Genomic DNA, 17,250 nt, shown 5'->3' with positions numbered 1-17,250 from the left:
CACGACCCCACTACAATCGGTACTCAGGGGCTTCTAAGTTTTAAGAAAGCAACTGTAACAGAGTCTCATTCTTCTGATGAGGGGGCAACGATTGAGACTGTGCCAAACCCCAAAGACTCTTCTTGCACCCACAAAAATTACTGTTTTGTTTGCAAGAAACCTCAGTCAAAAATTTCTCGTCACCTTAAACATCATGAAAATGAAGAGTCTGATATTGCTCAAGCATTCTTGCACCCTAAAAACTCTAAAGAGAGAAAAAGGGCACTTGAGAAGCTACGGAACAAAGGGAATTACCAACATAATCAAGATGTTATGGAGAATCGGAGTGGAGCACTGAAACTGAAACGAAGACCAGGAAGATCAAACATCTCTGTAAATGCCAAAACATATGTGCACTGTGTATATTGCAAAGGCATGTTTGTTCGCAAAGAGCTATGGCGCCATTCACGTCGATGCACTTCAAAGCAGACTGAAGCAGCTGGTACATCTCAAGTCCTAGCTCTGGCTGATGTTGCAGACTCAACATTCTCCCAAGCAATTTCTCCTGGGGTGTGGAAGATCCTTGGAAATATGAAGCAAGATGAGGTAGCATCAGTTGTTCGAAGTGATTTCCTCATACTGCAACTGGGTCAGTCCCTCTACAACAAACATGGAAGTGATCCAACAAAATTTGAATACATCCGACAGAAGGTTCGAGAATTGGGCAGACTCTTGTTGAGCTTGAGAAGAAAATGTTCCATACTTAGTTTTGAAGATGCTGTAAAACCAAACTGTTTTTACAAAGTCATTGAGGCTGTCAAAGACGTTGCTGGTTACGATGAACAGACACACTCCTATCGCACACCAAGTCTTGCCCTGAAATTAGGACATTCACTAAAGAAAATTGGTGACCTTATCCTTTGCAGGGCTATTGCAGCAGAGGATGAAGAGATGATTAAAGCATCAGAGCGATTCACGAAACTTTGCACAAAGGAATGGTCTGAACTTATCTCCCACACTGCTCTTTCTACTTTGAGCAAATTGAAGTTCAACAAACCATCGACCATACCATTCACACAGGATGTACAGCTTTTCCACCAGTACCTTGAAAAGAAATCAGCGGTTGCTGTTGAAGACCTGAAAAAGCACGAGTCTCCACAGACGTATGCAGAACTTGCCAGAGTGACACTTGCGCAAATAATTGTCTTCAACAGACGTCGTGCAGGAGAAGTCTCAAAAATGACACTCGAGTCTTTCCACAAAAGAGACCAGACTGAGCTCCATGAGGACATAGCTGTTGGCCTCTCCCCCTTTGAGCGGAAGCTGGCCAAGCACTTCAGCAGGGTAGAAATGTTGGGTAAAAGAGGGAGAAAGGTTGCTGTTCTGTTGAACCCTGAAGTTGTCAGAGCAACAACACTTCTTGCAGACAAAAGAGAGGCATGTAATGTGCACAGGGATAACCCCTTCCTATTTGGAAGGCCAAGGTGCCCCTCCACTAGCTACTATAGGGGACAGGACTGCATCAGGATTTTTGCACGTCGGTGTGGTGCAAAGAATCCTGAATATCTCAGGTCTACACATCTTCGTAAACACGTGGCAACATTGTCCCAGATTCTCAACCTCAAGGATAATGAGCTGGACCAACTAGCCAACTTTTTGGGCCATGACATTCGGGTCCACAGAGACTTTTATCGGCTGCCAGAGGCAACGATAGAAATGGCTAAAATCTCAAAGCTTCTACTGGCAATGGAGAAAGGATGTCTTGGAAGATTCCAAGGAAAATCTCTTGATGAGATTGAGATGGAAGGTATCTATTCAATTTAAACTATTTCAAAACTTTTCAAACTTTTCAAAACGAAGTTAAATTCAATGAAGCAGTAAGACTGGGATGAACAAATGCAACTACTTAAAAAAAACAAGACTAAAATGACAGGTGGAATAAGATAACATTTGATGACTATGGAAGAGTGTTAACGAATTTATAAAAAAGACAAATGCTTTACAATAAGAATTAGAAATGTGACAGGACATAAGCTTTTAAAAGTTATTTGTAAAATCTAAACAGCCATTCTTAAATGTACAGATAACTTGTTAAGAGAGGCTAAGATAGAAGTTATGCTGTCTCTTAGAAGACGTTAACAGCCAAGCAATTGCATTTTTGTACAAGCATGTGGCGTAATTTTATTGTTCAAAGAGATCAGAATCAAAAATGTTATGCTTTGCATATTTGACATTGGAGGACATGCTCCCAAGAATATTTAGGAAAAAGAGATATTTAGCGCTTCAATTTTGACCTACATTGCTCTACGACATACGAACACTTCCTTCACTGGATTTTAGGGCAATGTAGAGCTAGGTTTGATTCCAATTAACAATCAAATTGGATATTGTGTTTGGAAATTATGTGCCCCAAGGGCAGCACGTTAATTTAAACAACAAATGAAGAATAGTAATTTAGAAATTGTATACATGTAGATTGTGTGCGCTCATCAAACATGTTTTTCTGTAGATGAATTGGAATTAGATTTCGAAGTAGGCGAAGGGGAAAGAATTGGAGATGCTGGAGACGATGAAGATGCTGGAGACGATGAAGATGCTGGAGACGATGAAGATGCTGGAGACGATGAAGATGATGGAGATGGTGACGAGTCGGATCCTGTCCTTGGACTAAGGGGTATGTAATGACTATGTGGTCTTCCAGTATCCATTAATGGTACAGTGTGTGTGATATTGGAGTGGAGACCATATATAATTTTATTTAACAATGAAAGTCTGCAGACTGTAGTTCCCATTGGTTGCTTTATTGTTACCACAAAGTCCGTGACTTTCGAGCACATTGCTCTTAAGGTTTGAAACAAGGCAATCAGTAGCCAGGTTAAATGGACCAAACAATAAGCCAAATTGGGTCACCTGGGGATAGTCACATGGTGTGAGAGAGTGCGCCATCTAAGTGCAATGATATATCATAACTATATACACATAAGAAACAAAAATGCAAAGACACACTTATGGAATTTACAGAGGTTCAAAGGTCCAGATCAATACCAATGAAAGACTGACATAATTCAATGTCCATAACTTGTCCATAACATAACTGACACATATCTTTAAGTACACACATTAGATGCCACGTATGGGGTCTTGAATGAGTGATAAAATGGCATAGTTTACCTGTAACCATTTTAAATTGTAATCAACTGCATCTTGTAACTGCATCACTTTGGTATCGACCCAATTGTTCATTGATAAACTGCTGCCATCTGAGTTTTTTTTCGGAAATGTGTGTCACGCTTGTGCTCGCAGCCTCGCTTATATTCCATTCTTTTCACCAGAAAATCAAGAGATGAAGAAGCCTGAGGAAGCCACAAGCTCCAAAGGTAATGTGTGGGAATGCCATAGATTGTCTTTCATTATTTCACTGTCAGTACTACTGTGCCACATGTGTTCTAATGGGGGAGGAAACAGACATGCAGTATAGGTTATGCCTTTGGGCTTGAATTTTTATGGGTTTGGGCTTGGGTTAGGCTTAAATTCCAGGTCTATGCAGACCTCTCTAGGGTTCCCACACATACTGGAATACCTGTAAGACAGTTGACAAATTTTCCATTCATTGAAAAAAATATGGAAAATAAGAGGAAAAAGTAAAATGTCCAGAAAATATATGTTGTCCTGGAAAATTATTTCTACATAATTTTTTCCTTCTCAGCTGGGAAGGAACAACTAGGCTTTCTTTCAGAGATTTCCTTTGCCATCTGTTAGGACTAAGTTATGTTCAAAATCATAAAATAATGTTCAAATGGCAGTTCATGGACCAGAGTATTTTGAAAAGGCTGCTCTCAGTTATGTTGTGGAAACACTGTGAACATACCCCCAAGTCACGTCACATGGTAGTTCTTGCAGCATTTGGTGACATTACATCATGTTGCTTTGTTTCCATTTTGTTTTAAACGGTTGAGTAATGATAAATTGGTTGGCATGTTTTGTTCTATTGCTAAAGTGAACCTGCTTGCTTGCTTGTTTTGCATGCAACGGTTTGCAATGGTTTCAAATATGAATTGGACATTGTTGAGAGAGTTGGGTATTAATGAATGGGAAGCCGGAGTTAAAACAATGAATGGGATTCCAAAACACAGACATAACAGCCCGATCATTAATCAAAGTGTCCTGGAATGTTATCTCGATGAAAGAGTAGAAACGCTGCTCTACTTTCAACATCTGGTAAATTCGTTTTGGTTGGTGAGGATTGAAAGATTTGTATTTTCAACATCAGTATGTTTCTGGAAAGAAATTCTATTGCTGCAGAGACTAGTTTAGTAATCAATTTTTTCTTCCAAAGCTTATATAGTTAGCATTTGTTATTCATTAGTGAATCATAAGTTGTTACATTGCGGTGAGAATGCAATCAAAACTTAGAAGCACAAAAACGTTTCTAGTCTTGGACTTAAACTCGTATAGTTTTTAAAAATAAAAGTTCAGATTTCCTGATGCTTAGAAACTTCAAGTATTTGGATTGTTAAAATTGGAGTTATGGTATAGAAATAAAGTTGTTTTTTGTTGTTTTAGGGAGAAAAAAGAAGATTGATTTGACCCAGGATGAGGCCACCAACTCCGAAGGTAAATATAATAATGCTATGGATGGATTTCTTAATTATTATTTTTTTAGCAATTCAATGTATGTGGTCCTGTTGATGCTTAAGTGGGCCTGCATAAAGACTTAAGGCTTTGTCTACTGTGATAAGTTATTCTGTACCACTACTACATTGTACTGTTGTGCGGAGGAAAAGACGATGCGCCTCATTCTGCATCTGCATTTTAGTTTTGGTTCTATTTCTAGAAAAACACATTGCCCTGGCAACCAATGCAGATAGTTCAAAGATGCCAGAACTCACAAGTCCGACCTGCACACTTGCAAAAATAACAGTGTAGAGAGTCAGTCCTAAAGATTTGAGAAACAAATAGGATTTGCCTGCATTCTGAGCAAAGCCTATTTGTGTCTGTCCATGCAGATATCAGATGGAGTTAAATTGAATTTGTTAAATTTTAAGTCTGCTGTTTTTATTTGTCCTTAGGAAAAAGAAAAAAGATGGAGCTTGCCCAGGATGAAGCCAAGAGTTCCAAAGGTATATAGAAATGCCACTAGTTATCATGACTTGATTTTTTTTGTTTAAGTTGCAATAGTTCAGTTATGTGAAAGCCGTATATTGAACTCTGGATATTCAGTTTTAGTCTTCTTTATTTAGACACCAAGTTTTTGTACAATTTCGAATGTTTCAAATATATATTTTAAGTGTACTATGTTACAGCCTTAAGCAGGAGTTATGTAAAGTTTATTTACCGAATACTATCGGTACAGTGGTGACATAATGCTGTTTTTATACTCATTTTAATTGAACTTAAGTATATGTAACTTTGATAAATAATATACTCGATAACCCACAAATGCTACATTTGAGTGCATCAAAAGTTATTCCAAGAATGTTGTAAATCTCGACCAAACTTATGATTGTCTTTATAATAATCGAAACAATGAAAATATTTTCTTGTGATTGGCAGATGTCGGAAGAAGATCTTCCAAAAAGCCGTGGAGCAAGGTGGAAGTTTCATCTGTCATGAAACACTTTAGAGTACATATTTCAAAGGGACACCTTGCCACGAAGTTGGAGTGTGAGCAATGTAAAAATGCTCAAGACCATGTTTTGAAAGACAGAACTGTTCAAAACATCCGAGATTTTGTGAGGAACAGGGGCCTGACTTACAAAAGGAATAATGTAACATGAAAGCCATTAACCGTAGAGTTTAGTGCATCTGTTGCATTACTGCACCTGTTGCAGCACAGTTTGTAGCGCCGTTTACTGCGTCTGTTTCTGTTGCGGTGCCGGTTAATGGGGCAGTTTGCAGTGCGTTTAACTGCGTTGTTTGCAGTGTGTTTTACTGCGTTTGCATTGCACTGCGTCATTTGTAGTGCGTTTCGCTGCATCGTTTGCAGTGCGTTTCACTGTACACTGCACCGCTTGCAGTGCGTTTCACTGTACACTGCACCGCTTGCAGTATGTTTCGCTGCGTTGTTTGCAGTGCGTTTCACTGTACACTGCACCGCTTGCAGTACGTTTCACTGCGCTGCTTGCAGTGCCGGTTAGTGTCGCTTGCAGTGCGTTTCTCTGTTTCGTCGCAGTGCGTTTTAAATTTAGCTGTTTTCTTTTATTTACGACAGAAATCTTGTACTGTCTTCTCAATGTTTAAAGTCAAGTACATCACAATAAATGTATTTTCATTTAAAGGCATTCTGATCTAGCTTTTGATTTTATTTCCTCCATTACCCTGTTGCTGATACCATTTTATACTTATTCTAAACAAACAACAAACAAAAAAGTGGTCACAATTTTAAAGTAAAAGCAGCCTTTCAGAATAAACATTGAATATATGCAATTCAAATGTTGCCCGTCTATACCATTCTTATGCAAATGTCCATTTGAACTCAAGGATGAAATTATTCGATTGTGATGGTCAAAGGTCACTGACCAGACAAAAAGTCTTCATTTGCTAATTATGACAATATCACACGAATGAATACAAAAAATGTGCGTGTGAAATGTTAACATTTAAACCTACATAGATGTAATTTGTAACATGACTGGTTGATGGATGCATACAACTGTGAAGAGGTAATTCTAGTTTAATGGGAGGGGTTTGTTTGAGTTTATGTGTGTGTATTAGGGGTATACAGTTCACGAAATTCTCATTTCAATACAATACAGTGGTGCCATGGTTAGGTTCGGTACATTTTCAATATAGCAAATAAGCAGAAATGCCTCGCTGGTGAGACTCGAGGGGGCGTGTCTGAAGAACATGGCTCTTCATCTCCCATTCAGTAGTGAGGTAATGTGTCGTTACAGTCAGGTAGCTTTGTGTAGTCCGTGACTTCCGGCCGTCTGTTGTTAGAGGAACAGCGGGAGCCTCGGACATTTGATTCTCTGTTTGGACTTTTGTTTTCTTTAACAAAGCAGGAATTATGGTCTGGCGAAATGGGCTCGTGAATGAGTAGTGTCACGGGGCTCAATAACATTAAGCATGTTGGTACAGTCTGGTGTTCCAGTCCAGATTATGGTCTCGTATCTGCGGCTATAAATATAACAATCGCCGTGGCGATTGCTTTAGCCCTGTTTGAATCGGTAGGGAGTAGCTGCCTAAACACTGCGGGAAGAGGTTGAAGTGGGTGTGCTGCTGTTGGTTTTACTGGTAAACTAGTTTAGCGTAGTGCGCCTCCCAGAACACATGTGCCTCACCAGAGTAGAATGTTCTTCTGTGGTGGGCGTGTCAGACAGCACGTTGTCTGTTATGTCAGGTGGGTTGCCATATCTATCTATCTATCTATCTATCTATCTATCTATAGGATGGTCCTCATAACTCAGGGTCTTGCCATGTTTGTGTGTGTATTGGTAATGTCCCACTGAACCAGGATGGTCCTCATAACTCAGGGTCGTGCCATGTTTGTGTGTGTGTGTGTATTGGTAATGTCCCACTGAACCAGGATGGTCCTCATAACTCAGGGTCTTGCCATGTTTGTGTGTGTGTGTGTGTATTGGTAATGTCCCGCTAAACCAGGATGGTCCTCATAACTCAGGGTCTTGCCATGTTTGTGTGTGTGTGTGTATTGGTAATGTCCCGCTAAACCAGGATGGTCCTCATAACTCAGGGTCTTGCCATGTTTGTTTGTGTGTGTATTGGTAATGTCCCGCTAAACCAGGATGGTCCTCATAACTCAGGGTCTTGCCATGTTTGTGTGTGTGTGTATTGGTAATGTCCCGCTAAACCAGCAGGGTCTTCATAAGTCAGCGGCATGTTAGGATCCGCCCCGTCCCATGTTAGGATCCGCCCCGTCCCAACAGTCCTGTAGAATGTCAGGTCTTAATATCTCCAGACTCTTTGATGAGATATTAATTCTGAACAGTGAGGTTTGTTCCCTTTATCATAAGGACCAGTTTAATACTTATTATCACTGTCTACGACTAAGGAAAAGGTGCGTCTCCATATACCAGGGTTTGAACTGGTATGGGTGAAAAGCCCTCATAAACCACCCGCGCCCGTATAGGTGTGTGTGTGTGTGTGTGTGTGTGTGGAGAGAGAGAGCCTGCGTGCGTGTAACTGGTTGCCATGCTCTTTGAGCCAAACGTGTAAGTCCGTTGGATTCCATAGATACTTTACTGCGACAGCACAACATTTCCAAGCTTTTGGGGGAAAATGGTGTATAAAGAGTAAAAATTGTGGGAGCTGGAGCAATTTCTTTGTAAAAATCACAGAATATTTTCCTGCTCTGCTCCACTCTGACAGTTATGCTCTCACTCTAGCTCTTAACGAGCCGTGCAATACACTTTTTATTCTTCTTTACGCTTCTCCTCACACAGCGTTGCCAACAGCGGCGTGAAAAATACATCAAAACGTGCAGCCCGATCGGGAATAGTGTGCTATCTATTTTTCGGAGAGATTTGTGCAGTACACAATCCAAGCAGTGGAGTTTGATGACCTATAAAGTTATGCTTGCTAAGTGTAGTGGAAAATAGACATATTAATCCAAAGGGAAGTGGTGCTTTTAAGTGCTTGTTTCTGTAATCATTATGTTCTTTGCTGAGAGCTGGGATGCAATAGTTGCTTTTAATGTTTGCAAACCAGTTAAGATAATTCACAGCGTGTTTCTAAAACTACATGAACGAGTTGAATATGCTTTTAGAAAGACAAAATTCAACATTAATTGCATGTGATGAATAATTTGGTAGTGACGGAAAGGTCACTTAAGTTCTCATCAGCCATGTTTCTTATTCATTTTACACCAACAGCTGTGGGCTAGTTTAATTGAATATGAGGGTAAGTCGATCAGAGGCAGAGTGGGGCGGGGCATGCATGAGCCATGATACGAAAAAATAAATCACATCTGGGAGGGTACGATGACTTCATTCTGCATAATAATTTCCCAATAATTTTGTTGCAGGGAGTGTGTGTATCTCTGCAACAATGGGCATTTGTTTTTGGGATAACAGCCTGACAGACAAATGGGCTTTCAGGCCAATGGGACATTTTTTGGACGATTGGCGATTCGGAATACTGGGTCCTCGGAACAATGACATAGCACCATGTGCAGCAGGTCCATTTGGATCAATGACTATGATCAGCCACACTAACTGCTCCTCCTAAACCTCTTGTGCTGCCACATAATTATATAAATTTCTTGAATAAGTAGATTTTCGACTTGATATTCATTCTCTCTCTCTCTCTCTCTCTCTCTCAAACAGAACAGTTACAGAATGGGAGCTGAGGGGAGTCATCAAATATGAATAAAATTACATCTTTGATACTAGTGTGTTTCAATTATGGGGGTAGCACACTGCACAACCTCCAAGGGAATAGTTTATTCCATGTGGCTGGATTGAAAGCTCTGACCTATTGTCGAACCTCAGATCCAGGTAATAGTGCAGATTCTCTCCTGACCGTGGACCAGTTAATTTCTAAGGTAGTTGCTGAGTGGCCATGAAGCCAAATAAGTTTGACTTCAGAGTATAAAATGACCCGAATCTTTCGCACTGCTTGTGGATCCATGGGACCAGCAGAGCAAGCACATGAGTGTTTCCTTTGACCCTGCTTCCAGTTTAGAGCGTTGCACAACTTTTAGGCCTTAATGATTCAAATAGGAACCCTTCAAGTTCTCCAACTTGGAAGTTGATTTACCCATCTGCTGATTTACAAACGGCTCTTTCCAAATTTAGGTTTATGGGGAAATGTCTTTTTGGGCCCGATGGCATCACGTGACTACCTGTAGGTTGTAATGGCACAGTTTTGGCCACTATGTAAAATTTGCTTCAAAGCCCGGTGCTCTTCCTGGGGGCATCGCTCTCTTCCCTTGCAGGGCTGTTGGGGGTTGTCGTGTGGCTTTGTCCCTCCAGCCTACATGTGTTTTGTGGACTTGGAGAATGCTTACGACCGTGTCCCTCATGGTCCCTTAGCACCTCCCAAGAGGTAAATAAAGCTCAACAAAGGCTTCCTAAGAAAACTTAAAAGGTCAACCTCCATCTCGGCTGCTAATACACTTTTAAAGAAGCCCCATGTGTCTTCTACTGTGCCAAGGTGTCAAATGGCATCTGCATACTGCTGAGAATCGGAGAGACTTGCCATCACTACCGGAAACACAACGGGGAATCCAAGGACGAGACAAGAGACGAGGGGGGAAATCCAGCAGGGCGAGGCGAGGCAGGGCAGGCAGACTGAGAAACCGGGACCAGGACGATCAAAAACGGGCGGGTAGACATAAACGATGACCTGGCAGTGAGTGACTGAGAGACAGGGGTTTATAAAGTGACTTGAACAGGTGAGGGGAGTTGTGCTGATGAGGAGGGAGTGCTTGATTAGAGGCAGGTGAGGGGAGTTAGGCTGATGCTGAGGGAGTGACTGACAGGTAGAGTGAGGAGGGTGAAGCTACACAAAGACACCCAGAACACACAAGGCAAAGCCTGATCGTGACAATTGGGGTACAGGCCCAGTTACCTCAACTAAGAGATCGTTCCATGAATACGGTCATTGCCGATGACCAAGCAATTAGAGAGGCACTCTAATTCTAATTAAATGGCTTTCCACTACGTCAAGGTGTGTGTTCTTGAGCTGTCAAAGAATTTCTTAGGCAAGGTCTTGTTGACTATTTCAGGTTATGCATTTTTCACATTCATAAGTAGTTTATTTTCTTGTTTCATTAGAATAGAAAACGTACATACTAAACATTTTTGTAACAAAAAATGTATATCTTATGTGCAGGTACAGGTGGAACACTAGAGCACAACACTGGCAACATAACAAAGTGGCACCAGAGTTGGTGAGCTGGTTATATGTCTGTAAAGCAAGGACTGTTTGTCTGTGTGTCCTTTGCCTATCTCTAGAAATGTTCAACTCATCTTCTACACACTGTATATTGTTGGAGACCATAGACGTGCAATGTCAAAGTTGGTGCACTTTGGACGTGAGTGCAATAGTAGTAAACTTTGAGTAAAAAAGCAGCCAGCGCTCAGTGCAGCAGCAGGGTCTACATCCACACTAATATGTTTTTGTTTTATATTACAAAAACGATCTACATCCACACGGGCGTTCCAGTACTGCTTTAAAAATGATTTCCATCAATGCTAACACGCCTGAAAAGGAATATCACATGAGTATTCATGTAGACTGAGCATGCGGGTGCCGGTGTAAAGAGGAAGTAGATTGTTTGCTTAGTAGTATTATTGTACTCTTTAATAATAAAAGTCTGTGCTCGATACTTAAGATCTTCCTCCATAATCTTCCTCTATATACTCAAACGGACAAATTTAGTACAAACATTGGGCTGCAGGTCCTGCTCTAGCTGTCTCTCACACACATCAAATTTACTTTAAAATGAACACGTGACAATCAAAGTATACTATATTATGGGTCAATAAATTTGGTCAGTACACGTCTCACTAGTTTCCTCTCGGTTTCGTTGTTTGCTGTTCTCCAGTTTGCCGGATAACTGGAAATCGCTGTCGCACTGGATAGCATTTAAGCTTTGTTCGATTACGGTTTCTTTTTGAACTTCACAATAGTTTCAAATGGCCACACGCTCCGAATGGGCACGCCCCCTGAGACTGCTGCAAACAGCAATACCAGGAGCCAAGCAATCAGCCTGCTCCCAACGGGCTCGCGTTCTGAACGCCCACGTCCAGAATGGACTCTGCACTACTTCACACTGAAGGACTCATGACATAATGAGAGGCAGGGCTGTCAGCAGGTGGGGGAGATTTGGGAATGTCAACAGATGAGTCGGTGGATGTGGGATTCAAGAAAACAGCGCTTGTGGGCAAGTTCTCCACCTGTCTAGTGTACAGATGGCAGGTCTAGAAAGTTCCTTGGAAACATGTAAGCCTGGGGGTGGTTAGAAGTGTGTGGAGGCAGCGACAGAGGAGCTGACTGAGCAAAATAAAAACAGATAGCTGTCGTGACTCTAAAACACACATAATTCCTGCTTTGTAAAAGAAAACAAAAGCCCAAACAGAGAATCAAATGTCCGAAGCACCCGATGCTGCTATGACAACAGACGTCCGGATGTCACAGGCTACACAAAGCTATCTGACTGTAGCGACACAAATAGGCCGATGTCGTTATTCTAGCATTTTAGAAAGCAACGGCAGTGCAGCGGATCTCTGGCCTCCTCCCAAGTTCAGAGAGAGTGTGACCTTCTTTAACAGAAGCACAACAGCAGCCCATGAGTTAAAGACAAAAACAGGAGTTGCTGCAGCTTCCTGTACGCAAATAATCCATCAATGTTCAAAGTAGAAAAAGAACATACTTTATCATGGCATTTCTGCTTTTTTGCTGTATTGAACCGTGCCGTACCGAACCGTGGCACCACTGTATTGTATTGATCCGAAGCGAGAATTTTGTGAAGCGTTACACCCCTACTCTCTATGCATGCTGCCATAGCCCAGTTCATGCATTTGTTCACTAATAGCCCATACCATAATGATCTATATAACTGGTTGTTTTTGGCTCAATGTTGCATTTTTATGAATAAAACATATATGTTGGCTCTTTCACATTCATGTCATGGAAAACTGCATTGATGTTTTTCAACCAATCACTCTCGAAGTACCGATACGTGACGTCCACAGCACCCCTGTTTTCGGGTCAGATTGATTGTAATGGAAGCTCTGCTAAGTTTTTATTAAGGGTCATCTAGAGTTCACAGAAAAGGATAAAAGCAAGCTTCTCCAAATTGTCATGACGCTTAAAGCTCTTCACATATTGAAGTGAAAGCATTCTATTTTAAGGTAACCCTTTCTTGAAAGCAAATCCATCCATTACTGCTGATTGAATGCATCCATTATGGCTGATAGTTTCAATACCATAAAGGGGATTGGAAGTGTGAATATTCATCACTGTTCATGGAATACTTGACTCACTTCCATTCAGGTGGATTTACAATCAACCCTGTACCACCAATCCTGAACTATTTGTATCTATTTCAGCACTTAATAAATGTGTACTTTCATTTTGAATAGAACAGATACATATGGAGACAGTACAGTAGGCCTACATCTTGGCCCGAACTGAAAAAGGAAACATTAGCACTGTATCAAGTATATATAGAAAAATAAAACACATTAAAAATGACTTGATATTATTTTAATATTTTTGTCTTCTGGTGTGGTTTTTGATGACAATCTTCAGATTTTGCTAGGCAAAAGTAATTGGACAGGTATTTGATTTTTTGTATTTTTATTCAGTTTTTTTTTGTTTCAAATCCACTCAAAGCAATATTTCCACAAATATCAAGCAACTTCAGGGAGGGTCAACCGGTGCTTCGTCAAATATCACAAGATACCCTTTCCTGACAAAGGCCCAGAATGTGTCCCATAGCCAAATTGGGTTAACAAAAATGAATTACTACTTTGAAAGAGGTGAGGCGAGAAGTCTAGAAATATTCAGTGTAGGCAAAAATACATGGTGAGGGGAACAGAAAAAGTAAGTTTAGGTTTGGGCTGAACCTAATACTCAATAATAAACAGTCGATCAAGGTTTAGAGACATCCCATACAAGCATCTGATAAGCAGCCCAGTGGGAAGGTGGAGATGGATGTACAAATGGGAAAGTCACAGTCAAGTGCCCCAGAGGGGAAGAACCTGGACCAGCCACAACAACCTGGGTGCCTCTCAGGCCCACCCCAAAACAGGAATACGGGAGAGGAACCAGGTTTGAGTTAAGAGCCCAATAGTCCTGGGAACTGTTGGTCTCTCCAAAATACTGGATCCCACATAGTTCACATTACATTAGGTAAACCCTGCTGGTCAGTCTGCCCAAGAGGTATATCATGGCAGATCCCGGTGCTGAGGCAGTCTGGCTCAAGCCAGAGTCCTCTAAGATTAGCATTTTGCTTGCAGAGATGTACCTGCCAAGAGTTGAGGCATAGCTGTGCTTAAAACGTGGTTTGATTAATTACATGCCGACGTACCGAACGTTGAACTTCTCCTAATACAAAACAATATGCAAGTCCAGGTCAAATCCAATTTTTTTTATGTCTGTTGTGTCCACAGCTGCATGGATTTAACATCTAACAGAATAGGACAGACTAAAGCAGGCATGCATACTTTACTCTGTAGTGTCAGTCGGAGTGGAAAAGGTTCAGGCAGGCATCCTGAGGCTCAAGATGACAAAGACAAGACTTGCTTTTTAGGTGACAACCAGAAGACGAAGACCTGTGGCGATACTCGTTTATCTGTCTCTTTGTCATTCAGATGGTATGCAGCCCTACGGCAATGTGCAGGCAGCCACACACACACACATACACACACAGTCCTGCTCAGGTATGTGTTGCACTAAATTGTCTGCCGGATACACACACTGCTTTACTTAAGGTGGGATGTTTGTTTTCTGACGTTCAGACTGAAAGAACACCACCAACTTTGTACACACAATCATAAATCTCCCTCTGTGACCAATTCAGCTCTAAAACACAAAAGACAAAAGTATCCCTCAAAGTTACATTGCTGTTTGAAATACCGCAGTATTTATTTGGCTCCCAGCAGTGTTTGTTCATAGAAATGTATCCTGGTGGGTGTGCGAGAGATTTAAAAGGAGCACTGAGAGCAAAATGTTCTGACTTCAAACCAGTTAATTGTTTAAAGTGCTTTAAAGCAAGTATGAGAAGCTGGTATCTGTCTGTGTTTTCTTTTTAATTAAACTTGATGCGGTCCAGTCAGCACTGCCCACCCCCAATATGATGAATGTGATGTGGTTTGATTAATTACATGCCGAAGAATGCATTACTATATCTTAGAATGATTGCGTTTCAGTACCAGTGTTTCTCTGTCCACTCATGTTTCGCTTTTGAGTTGTAAGGTGTACATTTTACCTCCTGGCCTAATGTTTATTGAGATGTTAATGTGCCTATTATGTAATGTATTTAAATTGTATTCATTTGAAATAAATAAGGTTAATGAGCAACAACATGTTTTATTATAAAAGATCAAAGAAAATGGAAACGGTTACTTTGAAAAGTTCTCTCTGTCTCTCTCTCTGAGAGCGTGGTGGTGGGCAGCGTGGAGAGCGTTGCTAAATGTTTGGCGATTTTTCTCAAAACTTTCTTCAATCTTTCTTCATAGTTCACTGTGTGATTGAGTTGTGGTGGTTTGAGGTTGTTGTCGGTGTATTTTGGTGTTTTGGGCGGACAGAGAACCGTGTTTCTTGTCGGGGATGGCGTCCTCTGAGACGCCGTCCATGTCTTTGAGGCATGGCGTTCGGGTTCAGCCCGACCCGTGTGTCCCGGTAGAGGCGGTTCTCCTGGCTGTGGGAGACGCTAACCTGTCCTATGCCTCCAGGATGAACAGAGGTGTGCTGGTGTTCTGAAAGAGGAGCGTTTTGTGGCGGAGTTAATATCGAGCGGCGTCTCGCTGAACGGCGTGTATCTGCAGGTTTCCCCGCTTGCAGTGCCCTCCACCCGGGTCACCGTCTCCGGTGTTCCCCCGTTCATCCCCAACCAGGTGTTGGAGCGGGAGCTGCAGCGCTTGGGGAAGCTTGTCCTCACAGGCCGGCCGAAGGGCACCCCGAGCCGGGGGCCGTACCGGCGGAGGAGCTCGATCACACCGGAGCTCCGCGGGGGGGCGATGACCCGCCGACGGGGGCCGAGGCTGAGGAGGGGCTCAGCGGGCAGACACAGTCAGGACGGGGAACAGAGAGCTGATTCAGGCGGAGAAAAAAATATTGATAAGGACTCAGCTGTTCTGTCTCACAACAGAGGGCAAGGAAGTAACAGAGGGAAGGAAAGCAGAGGAAGGTATGACAGCAGGAGCAGAGGAAGGAATCAGGGAAAGTGGAGGAGGCAGCAGTAAAGGGCCGACAGCTGAAGCTGACCAGAGTCGGGCTACTGGTCCAGAGGTGAGTTGGGGGGCTGGTGTTGTGGAGGAGATGGAGTACGACTCTGACGGTCTCTCTCTCACAGACTCAGTCTCACAGTGGAGATCTGTACTAGCTGGGGGAAATTAATAACTTCTTGGATGAAACGTTTGGAAAATCTGTCGACGTTTTAGAGTATTTCCGAGACGCAAACAAGTTTATTAAAAGTGTTTCGGCATTACAGAAAGTGTTTGATATTGATGATTTAGATGAAAAGAAACGTTTCCGTCTAAAGAAGCACATGACGAGTCTCAGAAAGCTAAAGAAGAGAGATGAAGGGAAAGGTTTCAAAAGGTTAAGATCCTCTAAGTGAGTCTATGATGGATGTGATTCACTTAATCTTTCTGTTACTGGTTCTTCTAGCTGTCTACATCATCGCTCCGTTTCTTTTCTCAGTGCACAAGGTGAGGGTTTGTTTTTTTTAATATTGATGAGGTGACAGGAATGTCTATTGGATGGGAATGGCTGCTACCCCAGCTCTCCTACAGGGGGAGGGTCCTAACTGTCAATGACTTGGTTGCCTCGACCCTTTGGCACAGACTGGTAGTCCTGCCTCCACCACAGGGCCTGATTAAAGACATCCAGAGGGCAGTTGTGGACTTCTTCTGGTCAGCGCCTCACTGGCTGAGATCTGCGGTGCTGTACCTGCCGGTCCAGGAGGTTGGGCAGAGCCTGGTCGACATCGCATCACACATCACAGACTGCAGACAGCTCAGAGACTGCGGTACAGTTTCGGCCTGCCATGGATTGATACTGCCTGTGTGCTGCTGAGGAGGGCTGAACGCTTAGGTTGTGACAAACACCTGTTCCTACTTCAGCCCCAGTCAGGTTTTAACTGGTCCCACACCACTCCACTTACAGGCGTGGCAGGTCTTTACAGTCTCTAAGAGAGCTGTGATGACACCACTGATCAACATCCGGTCCAGCAGGCTGCTGCTCAGGCTGGTGGAGGTCTATGCTCCCCTGCCAGAGGGAAGAGACCGTACACAATCTGACCAATGGGACAATGAAGGAGTGAGGGTGTCGAGGTGGACCGAGTTTTTTGGCAGGGGATCCTCCGCAAGGGGCTTTTGGTGGTCCCGGTATAAACCCCCCCTGGACAAACGGACACAGACTGACAAAGAACACTGAACTCTGTGAACATTTGGAGTCTGAAAGACATTCTGGTTTCAGTCAGAGACAATGCTCTGGTTCTGAACTAATGTGTTTTCTTTAGTATTTATATTTTGTGTTTGTTTTTTTGCATGAATTAGTTTTGTTGTAGTTATTGATAAACTGTAAACAGAACTTAATAATAAATAAAGATACCTTTAACTCGCTCTCGCTCTCGCT

General features: G+C 42.3%; 1 protein-coding gene across 1 annotated transcript; it reads left to right on the top strand.

The window, feature by feature from the left end:
- Positions 1–1,218: 1,218 nt before the first annotated feature.
- On the top strand, positions 1,219–5,107 carry LOC306789152 (uncharacterized protein; the record flags this gene model as incomplete). The annotated part of the gene is made up of 6 exons (XM_079284958.1): positions 1,219–1,323; positions 1,591–1,786; positions 2,489–2,653; positions 3,312–3,356; positions 4,543–4,593; positions 5,049–5,107. 6 exons carry the CDS (start codon positions 1,219–1,221, stop codon positions 5,105–5,107), a joined length of 621 nt encoding a protein of 206 aa, XP_079141084.1.
- Between the last annotated feature and the right edge of the window lie 12,143 nt (positions 5,108–17,250).

The sequence above is a fragment of the Melanostigma gelatinosum genome (assembly GCF_949748355.1).
Source record: "Melanostigma gelatinosum genome assembly, chromosome: 15".
Classification (NCBI taxonomy): domain Eukaryota; kingdom Metazoa; phylum Chordata; class Actinopteri; order Perciformes; family Zoarcidae; genus Melanostigma; species Melanostigma gelatinosum.
The sequence above is the reverse complement of the archived record's forward strand: the minus strand, read 5'-3'. Positions and strand labels throughout refer to the sequence as shown.